Here is a 21,270-nt window from a genome sequence, read left to right on the forward strand (position 1 = left end):
AACAATGTCACTGTAGTGTAAAACATTTGAGAAAGTCATCTCTATCACTGCTGTCACCAAAAACTAATGAAGTATAGGCACTCGTCACTCTATGCACAAACAAGGTAGGAGTTAATCCGAATCTCCTATTTAAACTGAGAATGACAAGAAACATACAGTATATGACCAGGACCAACACATTTACACTGGTTCACTCAGCGCAAGCTATTGGACAATTAGTCCAACAGAGCTCTTTCTTCTGAGCAAAAGAGGCATAGGGCAGAAATAAAAAAAGTTTAGATTTTAAATGTCAAATTTTTTGCAAAGGCAGAGAAGGGGCCGGACCAGTAACAGAGAGACAGCTTTTAATGGCAACTTATCCATTGTTCAGAATAGTTCTGAGGAAAACTTGAGGAGATGTGTGTTGTGGAGGATGCTATAATAGAATCTGTATGTTTCTACTCAACACCAGATCTCGCCATAGATCTCATGTCCTATGGATGTGATGCTTTTACAAACATTAATGTTTCCAAGGTTACCTGGCAAGAGCTGTCAAAAGCCAATGGGCGCAGCAACAATACGCTTGTTACTGGACAGTTGTCCCCAGGACTAGGGGACCAGACCAGGTCATTCCCAGAACCCCTAGGCCTGAACCCAGGCACGTGATCTTGATCATGTGGCCCCCGCCCCTTGGCTGGTGCCTCGAATCCCTCTAAGGTAAGGACTGCCAGGCTGAGGCATGCAGCCAGCTCGAAGCCCAAGGGGTGAGCCAATTCAATGCAGCTCTAGCTGAAGAGAATATAAGTGAATACAGATATGTGAGAAACAACATGTCAAATATTCAGGGGTTCCGATTCCCTGGTCTCCACCTTTTCATATGGAGAAGTCTGTATCGCAGCTATGTGCTTAAAACATTCACCCTGTGCCACGCCTCTTTCCATGACTGCTTGCTCTATATTGGCTTTGAGGTTTCCCATTGAACGGGGGCAAGCTGGCCTGTCCTCTGTGCCCTGCATGTTTGCATTCCAAGTAGGCAGATCTCCTATTGAGATCTTATTGGGAAGAGGCATCACTTCTGTATCAGGCAGGGATGACATCAGTCAAGTTAGTCACTGGTAGGGAGCTTTTCCTAAGGGAGGGATCATGGTATTCCACTGTGCAATTTCTTGACATCATTTTTTACTTGTGTTTATTTTCATCTTCGTGGCTCTGTCTCAAATGGCATACAATGGCATATTGCATAGTTACTGTAAAGGCTAGTTAATGACCTTGGACCTAAGCTTGCATACAGCACTTGCAAAACAGTGGTTTGCAGCAGATGCCTCTGATATTTACACAATCAATGTGGTCACCTTGACAACTGTCCACCCCAACAAACACCTAACGAGCACTCCTTACAACAAAAGCTATGAGAGGGAACTCGGCTAACAAACTGATGTTCTTTTGGCTATTCATGAGTCAGACTCTCTTGTCAGTAGGTTGGCTATCACAGAGAGACATTATTAATCAAATGCTGGTGTCCAGCAGCAGATGCTGTTTTGTGATTTTGAGTTTGATATAATCAAGATTAGTTTGGTGTGGAACTGGAGCCCTTGATTTCCTTCTTTTTTATAAAGGCTTCTGTCAGCTAACTCAATGTGAAGCTAAATCAATGATGTGAAACTCTGAGACAAAGGATAGGTCAGCTTCTGCTTTCAAATTTGTCATGATTAATGGGCTTCAAAACGGTGCAGTCACGTATATAAAACCATAAAACATCTGTTTTCTCTCTCTCATACATAAGCACACAAACTACATATATTCTGCTTGGAGGTCAGGACACCAATGTGCCATGACTGTATGTAGAAATATAAATGTACTTCACTTACAGCCTCAATTCAGAACCAATTGTGATTTTGCTTATAGTTGGTATATACGCTACAACAGTGTAAATGTTACCACACAATACCAGAAACGTGTTCGAATACTATATAGAAAGCATGAAAGCCATCAAGAAAAGTACTTTGGGGGGCAGTTCTAGAATTTCCATAAAGGAGATATTGTACAGTAGCTGTGTCATACCTTGTCCTGCCTGAATGTAAACTGTCACACAAAGCGTAAATTGTCTTCTCCTTTCTGAGTATTGCAGGCACAGGGTCACAGGTAATTGACTATAGAAGACACACCTAATAAATGTGGAGATGTCCGTACATATTTCACAGGGTCACAAACTGCACCGAGAGCTGGAGAAAGCGATGCCGCTTGTTCCCATTTCGAACAATCTCATTTCCTGTTTTGCGGCATCTGCCTGCCATAATCAGAGGAAGAGGACAGAGGGTGGTACACCAGTGAGGCGGATGATTGGGAGTTCACTCTTCCAGAACTGATTGTAATACAGGTGTCCTCAGTAAAATGAGGGGGTGCTCTCATTAACATTTACACTGACATGTGCCCCCTCTGTCGTCTGATGCACTGGACTAAGAACGGCTCTCATGACCCAGAATGCTCTGCAGTAGGGCGGTGATGCATGCTGGGGGGTGAGGCGTGGCTGGGAGAGGTCTGAAGCAGGAGAGCATGTGACTGTGATTCCCCTGCCTCTCTCTCTCTCTCTCTCTCTCTCTCTCTCTCTCTCCCTTGATTAACAATTCAGAGGCAATTACCTGCATGGCTTGCTCTGCGATTAGACCCAGGTCTGGCATCACCTTCATTAATGCAGTGGCACGCAGCTCGGCCATTAGGGCTGCAAAAAATGGAATTTTTTTCACTGGGAACCGGCAGAACAAACACAGGCACAGAAACAAAATGTCAAAGAATACACAGAGTTAAAACAGTAAAAACAAAGAATGGATTCTAAAGGAAAAAACTTTCAAAACACATTTAGTCACATTTTCACAGATGGAGACGCCTTCTGCTAACACAACGTCCTTCCGCATTCCTGGTTGAGAATCTCTCTTTTGGCTTTGTACCACGGCCGTCTGTGCTGTGAGTCAAGCTTGCGACTCACAGGCAGATCAGAATAATGCAGTGAGGCTTCACTTGTGCAGTATCAAACCTGGAACAAGGGACAGGACAGAACCTGGATTCACATCACTTGAATGGAATCTCAGAGCTGTGCAATATGGACGCCATAGAACATACATAATAGAGATTTGATAATAATAGAGTTTTGATGATGACTGTACTTTTCAAACACCATAAACATGGCTAATTAACAAAAACACAAGTTCCATTGCTCCCAAAACGTCTATGCTGTCAGCACAATGCCAGATTCCAGAGGATTGGGGTTCATTGGCAAAACTATCAATTTGCAATATTTGCATATGTGATTATGATTGTGATAGGTGAATCAGTTTTGGTTAATAGATATTCAATTCAATTCAATTGACTGCAAAGGTCTTATCACTAGTTACCATATGAATAAGCTTGGACATTTTCAAGCTAGCTATGTTATTTTATTTTTCCACCGGACACGTAAGCTTTAGCTGTTCATGTATGTTTTGCCAAAGATTAAGCCAAATCTTGAATTACACACAATTACACATAATTTTATTATCACATCTAACAAAAATATAATACAGGTATATACAAAAATATAAAACAGAAAAAGATAAATACAGCTTGTTAGATAGCTACTGTAGGATATTTCAAAACAATAGCTTGTATAATGCTGGCCTGAACAGATTGCCATGATAACCATGTGTCTGGGGGTGTAGCCATAAAAGAATTAGTCTTGTTCTTGTATGGCTACACCCCCAGACACATGCCAGATTTGGATTGTTTTGTGGACTTAGGATGCAGTGGGTCTCAGGTATGTATTGTTTCAGCTTTGAGAGCTGCTTTGCAAGAATTACTTTGCAGTTGTTTTATGCTGTGCATTTATAACATCAAAAAATGCTCGGTTATGCCTTTAATGACAGCCTACATTCAAGATGCTGATCCCACAGGAACTTATGAGTCTCAGCCTCCTGTCTCAACACTTCTTCCTTCTCTTGCTAACTCACAGTGACTGGATTCTAATGTGACTCAAAACTCTTCCATGGTTGTTTCCATCCTGCCTTACTCAAGCTAATCAAGTTGAGTCTCAGTTGAGGCTCATATCTGCAAGGTTGATACTGAGGTGGGTTATTGTGCTCAGGAGTGTCTCACAGTGGAAACCTCACTGGCACACAGAGCAAAAAGTGAATGGAGGATTCCATTTCTCTGGGAACATAAAAGTTTTCCTCAAATGGAAAATAATACCAGTAGTAGTGAATAGCAAGTCTCCCTCTCATCTCTCCATCCTCACAGCCCTGGAAAATTCTCAAAAGTAGATGTCTCTCTAGCCACGACTTTATTCTGGCTATAAACCTGACAACAAGTTGAAAATAGGACAGTAGCAAGACCGACCTTTGGTGTTAAGACTTTTTTTTTCCATCAGCGATTTGTTTCCTAGGTCTGACAGCAACAGTAGCAGGTTATCTATTCCACACTCTGAAGCCTTTCCATTTTTGCTGAGTGTTAATGAATAACAGGGTTGGTGAGGAATCAGCACATTTCCTCTTACCACAGACACCAGTTGATGTTGATGTGTGTGGACTGAGAGGAGACTTAATGGGGCCATTGTTGAACATGTCTACCATACCAGACCTATATACAGTATATATGAGTACTGCAGATCCTTGTAACATGGCAGAACAATTACATGGAAAGGACATTTACAACACTGTTTAATGAATTGCTCTAAAGCTTCCAAAATGAATCTTACTAAATAAAACAATGTAGCTGTCAAGGAATGAGTATGACCCATGCATACTACACCACTCAGTGTCCTTTGATACTTTATTAGGAGCCTACTCTTCATTAAGGGTGATGAGTTGCCATTTATTTGATGAACATTTGACACCTGGAAGATGCTTGGCCACACAGAGCATTAAAACAGTGCCTGTGTCACTCCGCTATAATTCACCAATGAAATACAGTCTCTGGCTCAATGTCTGCTGTTGTGTTAGAGTTCTTTTCTTTCAGATTGCAAATTTCATGGTACATAAGAGTGGCAAAAATGTAACTTAAAGGCTGTGACTTTGTGATGGTTTCATTTATGCTGTGAACGTGTGCAGGAGCAGGAGGTTGAAAGAATGCAAATTCATTCTGTGTCTGTTACAGGTTTTCAAACTGACCCATAAGGCTGGGTGCCTTCTAATATTAAATCCAGAGTTATCTATTTTCATGTGGCTACAGAAAAAAATGTGGCTGCGCGCTCAATCAACCATGGCATCTGTCCTGGCCAGCTTTGACACGTTTATGCACCTAGAACTAAATTCCACCCTCCTGTTTTTGCCTAACATGACACTGAATTAAAGACATCTTATATAAACCCCACACACACATCACCTAAATTAAGATTTATGTCTGCATTGCATTTTGTAGAACAGATACAAAATGTGTAAATTAATGGATTTAATCTTGCACATGACCTCCTAAAAATTCTGCATGGATAAAATAACCTGTACTGACATACCAAGACTCGGAATCTATTTTTTGGCATTGTAGTAATGCACTTGAATGTGGAATACAAGGCATCTGATCCTCCGTACTGTTAATAATCACTCTATCAACTACAGATCAGGTGCACCACAAAATCCTGGCACCAAGGAGTGTAAGTGTTTAACAGAGCGGTCAGGCTGAAGCCTCAGGCACAGGCAGCGTTCAGCGTGGAAGTTCATAAACATTTCTGCCCCTGGGTGGCGCTCTTCCTTCAAGTCGTAGCCAGAACACCAGTGTGGCAAGGGGAGTGAGAATCTCTGATTATTAATGCAGGGGACTGTGTGAAGATCTGGATTTATCCTCTTGGCAGTCTGCAGAGGAGCATTTCTACAGCACTGCAGTTTATACAGCACTCTCATCAGGGACACAGGGGCCATCACAGCAGATGCACAGACACAGAAAGCACTGAGAGCTGCACAGCATGTCCGCTGGGGAGGAAAACAGACGGAGGGGAAAAATGAAGAGCTCAATAATTTAAAAACAACCAACAAAAATTCTAGGCTTCAAAAATTCAAAAACAATCAAATTCTAGCAAGTCAAATCAGATGGGGAACGGGGCACAATTTTAAAGGAATTTGAAAAGACGTAAGGGAGGCCAGTCTGCAACTGGCTGTTGAATCTCCCGCAATTCTGAAATGAACCAAACTGAAAATTTAAACTTTTCTGTCCTTAGGAGTGTAGTCACAAAAGAGAAACAACACACAGTGTGTGCCATTAGTCACCAAATTAGCAAAATTTAAGAACAGGGATTCCAGAGAGAAAGAATTGTAGCACAAAACACTGCGTATCACTGCCATATTTAATATAGCGCTAAAACAATTCACATTTTCAAATAAAGTCACTTCAACATCTGATCCTGTGGTTTTTCACAGGTTCTCTGCAAATTAAAATGGACACACCACTTTACATAATGTGACATATCACACACTGATGGGAGAGAGAGGGTGAGTCCTGTATACTGCAAAATCCTCTGGCTGCACTGGCAGGCAAAGCCAATGAGTCAGCCCCTCCAAAATGTTCCTCTGTTTGGAAGAAATGTTTTTTTGGCAGTCCGGCCAAGTGTCCTGCCGCCCATGGAGAGAGAGAGAGAGAGAGGGGACGGTGAGCAGATGGGTTTGTGAGCTTCCAGAAGAAGAGCCTGGATCATCACCTCCTTCCACCCCCCACCCCCCTCCTCCTCCCGTGGACCGAGGCTCCCACTCTTCAAGTCCTTCGGGTCTCCACGCTCCTGTGATCATCCGCACAATCAATTCGCCTGCACGTCTCCTTCCCCCGAACAGTGCATTAACTCAGAGCTGCCAAAGGGTGAGGGGCTTCTTCAGTTCTACCTTTCCGTGCCTGATCCTTTGCTTGGCACTCAGCTGTGCTGGAGTCTCACTTATCTGAATTTTAAAAACTTTGCCAAGGCACAGTATGCCACCAGTTCATTGCCCTCTCTGCTTCACAGCGCCCATCCAGCTTGGAGAGGGGGGGATTTTGGTGGTGGTGGTGGCAGGGCCCTTCCCCAATTGCCAACTTCCACAACCTCAGCCACTAACATCCTCCTGGTTGCATTCCACATTCCACAATATGATGCAACATATTTCTAAAGTCAGGGACATTATTTTGCTGTGTCACGCTACACTTGCTGGAGGAATGAGAGGAAGTGTAGTTGGTGGCCATTCTCTCATGCCCAGGAGCAGTGATGCAGGACTGTGTTATTGGATTGAGACATAGTAACTGCACAGTCCCAGCAACACCCCCATCACCTCCCACCGAGTCTGCAAAGCCAGACAATCCTGCAATGGGAAACTCAGTGCCTCCTCAATAGGGTAAAAAATTCCTTTTTACTTTAAAATACTGTGGGTGTAATATGTACCCCATGGGTTATCTCTGACAGGACTGGATTACCATTCTTGCTCTGTGACATCTAGGTTTTATTACGATTTCCCCTTGGACTCCAATGTGGTTTCTGGAGCTGCATCTCTCTCTGCACAAGTATTGAGGGCCCCACAACAACATCAAGAACAGAGTCGCAAATGAACCAACACTTTTAGCTGAATGCCCCTCTCCAGCTACTGCGGATGCTCACTGGTTTCCATGAAAAGCCCTCCACACAGCTCTCCTCAGGCCTTTGGTTGACGGACAACAGAGAACATAGGAAGCACAATGCTGTGGAGCCTATAACAGCTCCACCCTCTCTGCTGCTGAGCAGGTCACCATGAGCCCTCCAGCATCGCAGGCAGCGGAGGCAGGGCAGTGATCCCATAAAGCGCCGGGCCACCTTATGGCCGTCCCGCTTAACATCACATGCCTGTACAACCCAGATTATTTCCTCAGATAGGAACGGAGCAACAGGAGCCGGGGGGTGACGAGTCACCTCTCTGTGCTGCTCATTCAGAGGTGCAGCTGGAAAGGAGTACCTCAGAGCCAAGTGTTTAAAAGTCTTTTAGAGGCGCAGTCTGCCAGATTTTAAAGTGCTGAAATCTATGTCAAAGTGAGCTAAAAATGTTGCTGTACCGCTAGCTAACTACATTGCACATTCCTCCTAGTACCTTATGCTGAACTATCCTTATGATGTCCTTACGCGCTTGTGATACTGTCCTGCAGGAGCTCCTCTGTTGAACTGAGCCTGTTGAACTTGCCATGGCCTGGTATAAGTAAGCAGAGGGTTGGGATCAGAGAGCTGCCTGGTAACATGATATTGGTGAACACTGTTTGGGCCGTGCACACAGAGGGAAGGATCAGGCTTAGACGTTTGTTTATCTGGCAGGCAAAGGCGCTTTCGACTTTAGGGGCAAGAGGGCCTGGACTCAGCATTACCTGGCACTCCAGGAGCATTTATTTCTATCTTGGAACTCATATAAGACTCAGCAAGTGTACCAGTGGTGCACACCGCTCAGACAGCCATGCACTGTCACTGCACCACGATGCGGTCACAGCACAGCACACAGAGCATTCTGCTGGGCTCATGTAAGTAACCGATGTAAGCCACTCTGGATGAGGGCGTCTGCTAAATACAAATAATGTAAAAATGTAATGTAATGGGCTCATGCTGGGTGAGTAGGATGGGCAGTTCATTACACTCCTATTGTTCTGTGGCAGAAAACTCAACGGTCAAAGGTATGTGGCATGCAGCCTGTAGCCACATGTAAATGCAAATGTGTTTTGCCCCAGAATAAAGTGCAAGGTGGCAGTCAAGTCAAGGACCCATCAATAAGCGCTGACTGTGGTCTCCATCCGTACTGTATGACAGCCCCAACCAAAGCATCTACTTCTAAACCAGTCCTCCTGCACATGGATGGTACCATCTGGCTCCCAGAAAGGATGTGTCACCCTGTAACGGTTATTCAGAAGTAAGCCAAGCCAACCAAAGCCAACCCACCCTTGGGTGACTGCATGTACGCCTACAATGTGCAGCACTCAAACAAACACCAGTATAAAATGTGCTAAATATGCTATAAACATATAAATGGTTGCTCATGTTTTTTTTTCCTGTTGGCTGGCTGATGCAGCATTTGCAGAACAAAGGCTTGAGGAGGAAGCGGTAGGAAAGTGAGCGAGCCTCGGCGGCCGGGCCCTGCGGGGCTCCAGCCTGTCACGGTGCCATCAGCAGAAAAAGGGATATTAGAGACGCCCACAGAGGTTACCGAGCGGGAGCTGGCAGGAATCGAAGCTGGGCTGTGCAGCGTGACAGGCCCCTTTGTAGATTCAATAAATCACGCCTTTATGATAAGCTAATTACCTTGACAGCAGCTCAAAGGAGAGGCAGTAAACGGGATGGCTTACAAGACAATAGACTGTAAGGACTTTGGCTCAGATTGTATTGTGGGGGGGGGGGGGGGGGGGGCGTAGGAACAAGGGGGAGGCAAGAGTGTGGAGACGCTGACAACACACTCAGCTACACCTACAAATATTGCTCAATAAGCAGGTCCATGGTCATAAACAAGCAATTGTACACTGAGAAGACCCCAAAACGGTAGCTGATGGTGGATCCAACTGTTACCTCAATATCAAAACGGGAGCTCCAAACACACATACGAATGCCAATGTAAGCACACTCACATGTTCACGCACACACACAGACACCCCCACAACACACAAGAGTGGCCCAGTTTCATTTTCCAACACACAGTAAGATGCCAGCACAGAGACTCAACAGATACTGTGTTAACTGTCTGTGGAGGCAAAGGCAAAAAAAGAGCAGCTATCTGACAGAGGAAAGGGCACTGCAGTTACTTGACGGGTGTGCTTTAACGGCTTGCCTCTTCTTTGACCTGTTTTCCATCCAGCCATGCACATCTCAGTCTGAGATTTTTACAACCTTCCCAAGCTGGCACTCCAAAGCCTTTTAGTGTTATTTGCGTTCACCTTTACACATTTCTCCTATGATTACCTTCAGGCCATAAAAAACCTTATCAGTGGGATAGCTGTCATGTATTCAGAAGCCTTTGTTAAGAATTCCTATGAGACCGGAAGGGGAGCTCAGGAGCGGACAGTAACACAGCTCTACAGCCTGAAATTGTAGAGAAAAAAATAATGGCAGAACAGTAACGTTCTTATTGCCTTTGTGCTGTTGTGACTTTTTTCACTCTTTCATTGTGAATATTGCCCCAAGAAATAATCGCCCTCTGGAGGGCAACACTTTCTTCTGAGAGTTTCGTTTGCCTTTTTTTTAAAGTTCTTGTTGATGGGTTTCTCTAAGAGCCAGTGGCACGTGAGTGAGTGAAACTGGTAATGTGTGAAACTGCCCAGTGGGACTGGCTCAGAGATTTCCTATGGCACATTGCAATGCTTAATTACTGCCAGCTTTGTTCTCCCGGGCATGGCATTCAGGAGCCTTCCGCCTTGTAAGTCCCCTGTGCAAGGACAAACCAACAGTCCTCACAGAAACCCTGTGTGGGTGGAGGTGCCTTGCTAATGGCTGAAGCTTATTTCAAGCGGAACGATGCAAGTAACAAGGCTGTAAATGTAGAATACGTGGGGGTGTTTTGCATAAATGAAATATTTATGGCGATCCCTGGCGAGGACGTCTTCTGAGATTCCTGCACAGCCACTGCCATGGCCTTGTTCTTCCAAGCCTCACTCTCAGTGTCCCAACCATCTCTCTCACATTCTTCTGCTGCAGTGTCATCCCATATTACACACTATTAATAGGAAGCGATGAGATAATCTTCAACTCTGGCTGGGTCGCGGGAAATCCCTGCTCAGCCGTTTCCGAATGACCAGCCATTACGGCTCATGATTTCCAACATTAACTGCTGCTGTGGGCTGTTTACCTCTTACCTCTTATCCCAATAAGGACGCAATTTCTGGTTCCAGACACATAGACTCAATTCTTCTGCTAGTTCTTCTGATGGTCCCTCTCCTAAAATCTAACACTCACCAATGTACTGACCAGTGCAATCCCACCATTACTGAAACTTCGGTGTAGAGATCATTGACTTTTGAGCTTCTAACAGTGCCTAAGCCAACAATCCCTTTAAAGCTAAGTTCATGTTGACACCACATGGATGTCCTACTATAGCTGCAGCAGGTCCAGGGAAATGAGAGCCGTTTCTCTCTGGTCCAGACAGTCTCAGAGCTCTGTGTATGCGGGTGACGTGAGCCCTCTGAGCAGAGGTGTAGAGGGGACAGGGTGTAACGGGGAACAGGATTAAAGCCCGTGCCGCTCAAAAGGAACTCACTCAACCCCCGATGTAATAAAAAGACAATAAAGTCCAGAACCACCCCGCAACGCCCTGTAAGCCGCCAAAGAAACCAGACGCTCATCCTCCATACCTGAACTGATACGTTCAGATTCGCGGGGGATAAACAAGGTCAGGGACACCCCAATGCTGTGTGAACTGAATGTACTGAACACAGGGCCAAGCAAACAAGCAGATATGTCAGGACAGTAGCTAACAGTAAAACCGCAGGGCATGGGACAAGGAAGAATTGATTACGGTTATGACTAATAATGCCTCACACAATTACCCTACTACTGTATAAATGCCTGTTTCATCTGAGAGCAGTTGAAATCTACTGTGATCGAATAACTGCAATGCAGCATTAACCATACACACACACACACACACACACACACACACACGCTTAAAACAGCACTGGGTGAACTAAATGCACGTCTTTTTGTTATCCTGTCACATTAGGGCTAAATGCAACTTCAGTCAGATTTATTTATCACTCATATATTACAACTGGAGTTATTGATATTATTGACAGTGAAACTTTAATGGATAACCTTAAATGGATTCAAGTTATTATAGTACAACTGTCCTCAGATGTGGTAATCAGCTACCAGTGATTGCCCATGGAGAGCTCTCCCTCTTGTGGCTGAGAACTGAATACTGAATACAAAGTATACTGCTTGTTCAACCCAACAGCTCAACTCTTTTTGCTATTGTACAGTGTCATCATGAATGCAAAAAAGGATGGCTGTTCTGTTATGATCTTGTTTTGAGCAATGAATCAAATGAAACAATAAAATCATGTAATTATCAATCAAAGATAAGAATCCAAATCCAAAATCTATTTACTTTATTTTTGTAAAAGCATACACGCACAGAGATGAGTTCAGATGCTTAGTGTGCAGTACTAGTCACAGCTTAGCGCAATTAAACCACAGCGTGAATGTTCTGTTGCATGTTGCCACCCTGAGGCGGCGTGTGTGCGTTCCAACAGTGGCCTCGTTAGGGCCTAGCTTTAGAGTCCTTCCTTTCAGATAGCGCTGCATCCCTTCCAGCAAATTATGCAACAGCAGAGCAAGAAAGAGAGTAGCGAATCCAGACAGGGCCTCCACACGGAACGCACACACAGAGGAAGGGAACGAAGCCTAGCTCAGGCAACGAAAATCGCTGCTTTGCTTGTTGGTTTCTGTGCTGCCAATGGCGTTGCTATCAGTTGGGTCTTAGTGCAATTGTCGCCTAGAGCCAATTACTTGTTTATGAGGCAATTCATTTTGTTTATGGGGCAAGTTCTGAAAGTAGTAGAACAGCTCAGCTGGAGCTGTAATGCCATGTTGCAAAATGTGCACAAAAACTGATATGGGTAGGGTGTAACATATCCACGGGTGCTATATGACAGTGCAGGTTTTTTTAGTGCCACCTGCTGTTAATTGTGTTCTTGTGAAGTACGAGGCACACTATTAGGATGCCAGTTATAGGTTTCTGGGGCGTAGCATATACAGCAGTGAATTTTCGGGGTGGTCCCAAAGATATAGCTACGATGACCCTGAGGTCTGAACTCCTTATAGACATGTGCTTTTGTTCCACCTGACATCATATAAACACATAGAATTCAGGTGTAATTTCACACAGTCATGCAATAAATAGCCAAACCATTTTGCCCTTCCCTACTTACCACCATGCTGGCTGTGTAGTGCAGCAGCAATAGTAGTTCACTTGGCATTCCTCCTGTTTTATTGACATTGCTTTGTAACATTACCTGCCTACTGCACAGAGGATGGTTTGAGGGCAACACCCTGGTTAATGACTAAATTACTGAAACAGCAGGCAATTATCATGCATCCACGTTTCACAACACCCACCCATTTATGTGTTTCAACACAATGATCCTCTGGATAGAGATACCAACCCCGAGGTCACCTACAAGTTTACATTCTCGATGGCATGTACTAACGATCTGCTGCCAGCTCGGTGTACATGTCCAAGAAAAGCTGCCTGTGCTCACAATGAACTCCCATGGTGTTTACACTTTCTGCACGTGTTGGATTTTATAATACACTCAATTTCTATAAACTGTAGCTGCATTATTCCACATTCTATTTCCAACTACATTGACCTCAGTTTCTCATCTTACTATTTATCTCTTGATAATTGAATGCCAGCTCTTTTCCTTATGCATTTATTTTACACTGCTGTCACAGTGTGTCAAATTTTGCTATGACCAAGCTCATCCTCCATTATTGCTACAGGTTTACAATGGCATTACTACAGGCTTTCAGCTTATCAACACATCATGATATACATGTAGAAGTCTTATATTCTCCCAAATTTAGTATACACATTTGTAACAACTTACAAAAAAACCACCAACACTGTGTTAGCATTCTGAGACCATGTGCTAATGGGAATATGCCCACTAATTACGTCACTAACCATGTAAAAATTGACACCCACTAATGAAAAATTTAGAGCAACCAATCTAATTCAAATGTTGAGTTTTCAGAAAGAAATTGGCACTTTAGACAAGCAGTGGTTTAACTGTAAGACTGGAACAGATCAGTCTCCCGTGTGTGGTTTTTTCTGTCCACTGAGAGGTCAACAGTCAGCGACAGAAATATTCCTAGCACTGGCATTTCACACAGAAATGTGATCACTGCAGCTGTGAGCACTGCACTGTGATCTTCTCTGATATGAGAAACTTTGGTGGCAGTCTAATGGTCTTTAGCGAAAGCTAAAGTCACCCCTTGTATTTCGAATGAAACGTGAGATAGAGACGGAAGATTGGTAAGGTTGATGACTACATTATTCCATTCACCCTATTGGCTAATCCCTAGGTAAACCCAAATACAATGCAAACACAAACAAAGCAGACCATCAACATGACCCCATTATTACTAGATCTTTGCAATGAAAAGACAATCTTCCAAATAAAAGTCACTTTGGGATTGATCACAAGTTGTTTTTAATGATGCGAAATGTTTTTTTTTTTTTTTTTTTACATGGACTTCTGAAATGGAACTAAGCTGAAAAACTAGGTACATCTGAATTAAGTACCAGTCTAATACCACAGCCTCAGTTCATCCATATGCAATACAGGTTTTCACTCCAAAGACACCATTGGAAGCGAGAGACAAATGGAACAATGTGCAAAAAATCAAACCCACAAAATAAACTCCAAGGGACTGCAGGAAACAACGGAGCAAATATTGGCAAAAGTGTGAACCTTTAACCCCCGATACGGCAATGCCTAGAGTTTTATTTCATACAGATTAGAATTCAATGAAACTTAGCCTCCAATATGTCCACTAGGTCCTAGAACATGGCCTCTGCCTAACCCTATGAATGTTCAAAACAATTTTACTACATGTAACTTGGCAGCAATAATATTTTACATGTCAGTGGGCCTTCATATTCTTTTAAATCTCAACCCAACATTTGGCAAATTCAGATTCACAAACTGACTTTCTCAAGTACGCTGTGCTTCTGACACCTCACTCTACTGTTCAAAACAGGGCTCAAAACAAGGACCAGAAATGCTCTGAGAGAAACTTAAGCATCTACAAATAAAACGTTCATCTCAAAACCCTGTGAACATCAAAAGACAAAAAAGGGTCAAAAATAAAGCAAGCTTTAACATTCATTAACACTGAATAAGTTTGGTTGAGTTTTCCCACCCATGAATGTAAAAATCCCACCCATTTTGAAAAAGGAACAGACATGAGGAATTCAAGATGGCAGAAGGTTTAACAAGACACCACAGCACAGTTACGTTTTAAAGGTGGCAGCACTAGAGTCATTAAATGTATGCACTGAACCGCATCCTGCCCCAGGTTCAGCGGGTTACTTTCTACATGGGTAGCTGATGCATCACCACATTCCTTTCAACTTAGTGTAGAGCTACTCTTTATTAATCAATTAAAGGCCACTGTCTAAACATTTATAACTTCAGTGCAATAACATAAGAAGCACAAACAAAAATCTTTCCGACAGCTTTTCTGTTTCCAGGCAACTATTTTTTTTTTAACTGCAACATACACACATATAACATTGTGCAGAGTCCATGCAGGCACACAGCCAGTTTGTATCGGTTTGTGTTTTATTTTCCCTTTGATTTCTGAAGTGAGAGGGGAGTTGTGGCGTTCGCAATCAGTGCGTTACAGTCCAGGTTCTTGCGCGGTTCTCTGCTTGGACTCGGCTCAGCCAGACTTGAAGAGGAGGATGGCCACCTGCCCCAGGTAGAAGTAGATGAAGTGCTTCGTCTCGTGGGTCACGTAGCTCCCAAAGTTCCTGCCCACGATGCAGTGCCACGTGGGGTTGTACTTCTTGTCAAACTCCTACGGAAAAAAACAGCTGTGTTAAAGCGTCCCGTTCGGCTACACCTGCAAACAAAACACACGTGAATTTAACCTAGCTGCTGGGCCGTGCATTAGGGCAATCAGAGCATCAACACGTTTGCAAAAACCAAATTCGTCTTACTGGTGGCCTTTTCAAATGATTCATCCCACAACAATACGCAAAAATAGCCTTGGCATGAACAAACGCTCCCATCACCTTCTTGATGTAGGCAGCGATGTCCTTCTCGATGTTGTACTTCTCCATGGCCTGGGTGGCGCAGTCCACCGCATCCTGCTGCATGTCCTCGGACATGTCAGCGTTCTTGATCACAGCCTTCCTGTCAGCCATGATGCCTGCCTGTGGTGGGTTGGGAGGGTGGAAGGTGGAGAAGATGGGCGAGTCAATCACACACACGACTACAAAAATCAATGCTCTTGAAGTGACTGAACCGCATATTTCACACCGAATTCCACGCGAGTGCTGTGCCAATGCGAAACTAGTAACACCGATTAAGGCTGAACACTGAAGAAAAGTGGTTGTGCGGGTCGAGCTGTGGGAAAAAAAGTCAAGCTTATTCATAGAAATAGTTTATGAACTAAAACGCATGCAGTACCATGGCTGCACCCATTAATACAACTGTTCAGGCTTTTGCCAGGTACTCTCTTTTACTGGGGCACAATTCTGAGGAAAGCTTTGAGAGAATCTGTGTACTTGGCACTGTACGATCAACCAACAGATGGACCAATTCAAACTGCATCTTGTTAGCCGCTTTACAGTTAGACAACACTAAATCTTTTCTGGGAGTAGTTTGAACATAAGGAACTTGGAGAGGCTGTAGCAAGCAGGACAAAGGAAACTTCAACTGAAAGAAGAATTAAGAGAACTTAATATTTTGCTTAACTTTCTTTACAGAAGAGATTGCTAACAAATTCAGCCCCTGAATACACTGTCACCTCAGCTTGCTACCTATGATGGTAGAACTATCTTAATTGCTTGTAAGATCTCATTTACCCCCCACGGTCACATACATTTACTGTTTTTCACCACAACTCACAACTGTGCCGTGTGATTGAACAAGGTCTTAAAATGGCCACACACCCAGCAGACAGGCAGGGTTACTGCTAAGCACACAGCAGGACCGGAGAAGTGGGAAGACCATCGGGGGAGACACCCTGTACCTCACCTATCTCCGCTGTCATGCCCAAACACTGGCCTAGCCCAAATCTTGTGTTAATCTTCAGTAAGAAACATTTTGATGGAGCATTCAGAGCAGAATGTGAAAAGCCCTACTTTTCAAAAAAGTTTTGCGAGTTGCAGGCACGAGGATGATGCTTAAAACGGTTTGGACACAGGAAGCACTGTGGCCCCCGTTTGCTTGTGTGTGAACATAAATCTTAGGGACTTATGCCAATATTCTCCCTACTTTGACTAAAATTCTAATAGTAAAATAGTATTTTAAGACAGTAATTTAATTATAATATTACTGAATTTCCGATACTGAACATGTATTATTAGCACTCAGACACCACACATGAAACGAACACAAAAACTGACTTGACACGTTAGTAATATTATTTAGTAACATTATTTGACATTTGTTATCTGAGCATTTTTTGTACGTAGACATTTCGATCTGTATCCAACAAGGAGCAATATTAACAACCGTCCTCATCAGAATCAGCGCCGTGCGCGGTCAGCCAGAATTCCCGCAGTTGATAGGCTCCGATTAAGATTCAGATTAATTCAATGCTAAATCAGATTCACAGCAGCGCTGAAAACGTGCTGCTTCAGCAGCTGACGTGAATCGGCCCTGACTTGAAACTTGGGGAAAATAACCGTGGCTTTCCATGCACGGAGCTAGCTGGTGGATTTTCGAGGCCAATGTATTAATTTCTACAGTGTCCTTGGCCTTTGACTTCTGACTGAAATGTGCAAGATTGCATTAGCATTATACTAACATTGTAAACTTCTAACGGGTAGATAAATACCCCCCACGCAGCTAAAACAGAGAACCCATGTGCAGTGTTAAACTGCAACGACCACGCCATAACTTTGAGCAAAATGCATTAGATCGCAGGCTCGCATGCAGCTAGCCGGTGAACGTAACACTAGCCTGCTACACAGAGCTAGCTGGTGTTAGCTTGCTACATACGATGGTCAGCTTTTTCGTTGATTAGCGTAATACTTTGCTGCATAAATGACACAGTCTAGTTTGACTAACGAATATCTTCTTAAAAATAAATACATAAGAGGTTCGGATACTTTCCTGTGGAGTGTCTTTTTCTATTCCAGAAAGATGACTATCAAAATCACAGCTTGCTAGCTAATGTTAGCTAGCCAGACCACCACACAGCAATTCTGTGAAAGACATGGTCGCTCACCTTTCACTGGTATTATTGAACACTTCTTCCTCTGCAAACTGGTCTTCCACCTAACCAACTAGCTCGCTAGCCAGCTATGCACCTTTGCTGCGGTTGCTCAGACGGCTTACTTGCAGATTCACTGTGCGACCGGCTTTCAGATCAGCTTTGCAACATAACTGATCCAACATCTGCCCAGCTAAATTACCTCCCCCCGCCCTCTCCGGCGCCGCACGCCGCACGCCGCACACCGCCTTCCATTGGCCGAGCCGCCACCTCTTCCATCGCGCTGCGAGCATTTTCCACTCGCTTTTCTCTGCCCGCATATTATGTCGTCCCACAATTCAGAGGGAGCCGTGGAAAGGTGAGAAATCCTCAGCTCGTTCGCGACCGGTCTGAGCTGGCTCTTCACGGATCCATGAATCTCAAAATTGCATGGATGCTGAGAAGTAGTTTTCTTGAGGAAAAAAAAAACTGGGTTGCTGGAAATACTGGGTTGGTCATTTGTGGTAGTTAATGTGTGTGAGGTAAATTGGACAAATGTATTCATTCTAAATCAATACAAAATCAATACTGAGTGTCGTAGCCTTTTGAAGATGTGTATGTGTTGTATGTGGAGAATATATGCCTTGTACCTGCGAGCACAACTTAACATGCAGAAACCGTTTTTGTTGTAGATATCACAACTATGAGTGGCAGACCAGTTTTGCTAATGATTTTGCAAATGTGTTTTTACTGACACGATTTGCACATGTGGTTCCTTTTCATTTTTGTCATAATTATCACTGTACTGTGCAAACTGTACTGTTTTGCAGTGTACTTCCTTTGTTTACATGATCTGCGGATGACCTTGTGAAATGCAGGTTAACAAATGTACACAGATGAATTATGGGAAAATGTGCAGAATTGGAACATAGTGATGATGCAAGAGAAATGCTCTTTGGTTTTCCCAGACGCAAATAAGGTCCCTATCAGCGTTTACGGATGGGCTCTTGTTATCTGTGGCTGGTCATTTGCAGTTCTCCATATTCACACCAGTTAGGACTCCCCATTCCAAGCTTCACTCCCTGTTTCCTGGGTCACAGAGAGCTTTAGCCTGCGCTCCTACATTTCACCTTCTACACATGTCCCTTGCACTTGGGTGGGGAAAAAACAGGTCAGGACACCCGTCTTATCAGTGTGCCAAACATGGATACATTTGGTTAAAAATGTGGTTGCAACCAGCAAAAAAAAGATGTTCATTTTTCAAACACTTCAGAATCCGTCTTTTCATACTTGCCATTTCCCTCATTGCTGGGCCTATTTCTTAAATCCCCTCCGCAAGGGAGTAAAATAATAGCTTTGTAAGGGGGAGGACTGGGACCAAGACTGCAACTCTTTGCTCCTTTGCTTCCTTGTGTGATTGTTTAAGGAACTCATGCCGTGTATTAAGTGAATCCTTTTTTTCGAAGAGTCAGAATGCTGTCTAACTTTTTATCCATTTCTGTGGTCACAGATGACTGTTTTGGGTGTGTAAGCAGTGCTCGTCAATTACAATATGAAGGGGGAGACCTCACTGGCCTCCAGAAACAATTTATTTCATGTTTATTTGTATTTCATTGTGAAATATTTGTGAGAATTGTTAATGGGAGCCCTTGACTAAATCACCAACCAGCTTTCCAATGACAGATCTGTATTCTATAAATTTCATTGCAAACATCTTATGTGTAATTGTGTGTTTGAATTGTCTACGGCAGCCATTGGTTAATGAGCTGCACCCGCATTATTCTGCAAAAGGCTGAAATGTGTGTGTGTGTATCTGGAGAGAGAGCTTGGAGCTGAGCAGTTTGTGCTATGGCTAAGCTCAGGCTAGGTTGTGTCATGGTTTATTTTAGTCAGTCGCTTTTTTGTACAATTCTACTTCTGACAAACTTATTTTTATACAATGTTTTAATATTTATACTGTATATACTAATTATTTAAGCAAATGGTCACATTAGTGATTGCATGCTTACTAGGTATATGGGACACACAGTTGCCTCTTATTGATACCTTTGTACACTGGAGATGGCAACCTTTCTATGTACATTTTTAGACTGGAGATATATACATACAGTTCTTCTAAGTGTGGTGTTTTCATGTGGTGACAGGTACTTCTGTTAAATGCCATCTTCTGACGCAGACTGAAGACCCACCTCTTCAGACTGCATCTCGGTTCCACTTCAATCCCCACCCACTAACACCTGCTACTTCTTGCATTTGATGTTAATTTTATGTTCAGTATTATGAATTTGTGTTCTAGGGACTGCTGTATCATAGTATCTGGCTTTTGCCCGATAGACTGCAAGTTAGACTGCACAACTTAACTTGTGCTAGGGCTTGAATAGCATTATGCTCACATTCACTGGTCTGGGAGTGTTGTGAGCATTTTCTGACACTGTTGCTCATTTAAATTGAATGGATATACCTATGTTCTATTGTGATGGATGCATAAGAGCGTCCGCTAAATGCATGTGATGTAATGTAAAGGCTAAGGCCATGAGCCAAGTTTGTAGAGGTCTAGAGGTACTCTAGCTTCTGAAGCAAATCATTTTGTGTTTTTAGAACTCAGATAGATACACCCAGAATTGGTTCATTTTGGCCAGGTCAACTGATGACTTCATTTTACTACAGATGCAACTCTTCCTTCACTGTGCTTTTTGCGAAAATGCACAAAGCTTTTGACTCACTGGAGTGACAGTATACTAGGGTGATTTGTATGGCTGGATGGACTTTGACTATATGGGCCTTGGGAAGAGCTTGATTAATATGATGAAACTCTTATGCACATGTTCCTCAGCGATGGTTATGACTGAGTGACAGGCCCTGTTCTTTTGTTTGCATTGTCCATAGAGCATTTAGCAGGCCATCTATCTGTATTTCATTAGAATGCACCACTGTAACTATGACCTGACACAATTTCCCTTTATGCAATGTTTTGGTACTGCTCTATCACTGTTTACAATGTCTTATCGTCTTACTATTTTTGACCATTTTAGTTTGTCAGGATGCAAAGTCAACAGGCTTACATCTACCTTATTAACTCTAAATGTTGCAGTGAGAAATGTAGCCTTACCCAAAACTGTTCTAGCCATACCACACTTTAAAAACCGCCCCACAAGAGCAACTAATTTTAACAGTATTCTTAAAAGCACAGAGATAGACTTAAATAGGTAGTCCACAGTCCTTCCATGCATGTGTTTCCATTAAAGCAACTGTGCTTTAGTGTATTACCTTTCATTGTCTTCTGCTTCTTAAATGTCATCTCTGGTGATGATGGTCTACATGCATTCCAGGATCTATAGTCCCACTGTAACCTGCTTGACACCTCATTATTTTTTATTTACAGCCTCAATCAGCAGTATGTGCCAAAGGGGACCATGAGCGCTATTAATACATCCTTTGTGGAATTT

The 21,270-nt window shown here is 43.3% G+C and overlaps 1 protein-coding gene across 1 annotated transcript; it reads right to left on the minus strand.

Moving 5' to 3' along the window:
- Positions 1-14,120: 14,120 nt before the first annotated feature.
- dynll2a (dynein, light chain, LC8-type 2a) lies at positions 14,121-18,051 on the minus strand. Its single transcript, XM_036536624.1, has 3 exons — positions 17,861-18,051; positions 15,696-15,836; positions 14,121-15,478 (listed from the first exon to the last, which is right to left on the minus strand). Exons 2-3 carry the CDS (start codon positions 15,825-15,827, stop codon positions 15,341-15,343), a joined length of 270 nt encoding a protein of 89 aa, XP_036392517.1. The 5' UTR covers positions 15,828-15,836; positions 17,861-18,051; the 3' UTR covers positions 14,121-15,340.
- Between the last annotated feature and the right edge of the window lie 3,219 nt (positions 18,052-21,270).

This window comes from Megalops cyprinoides, chromosome 9 (assembly GCF_013368585.1).
Source record: "Megalops cyprinoides isolate fMegCyp1 chromosome 9, fMegCyp1.pri, whole genome shotgun sequence".
NCBI lineage: Eukaryota > Metazoa > Chordata > Actinopteri > Elopiformes > Megalopidae > Megalops > Megalops cyprinoides.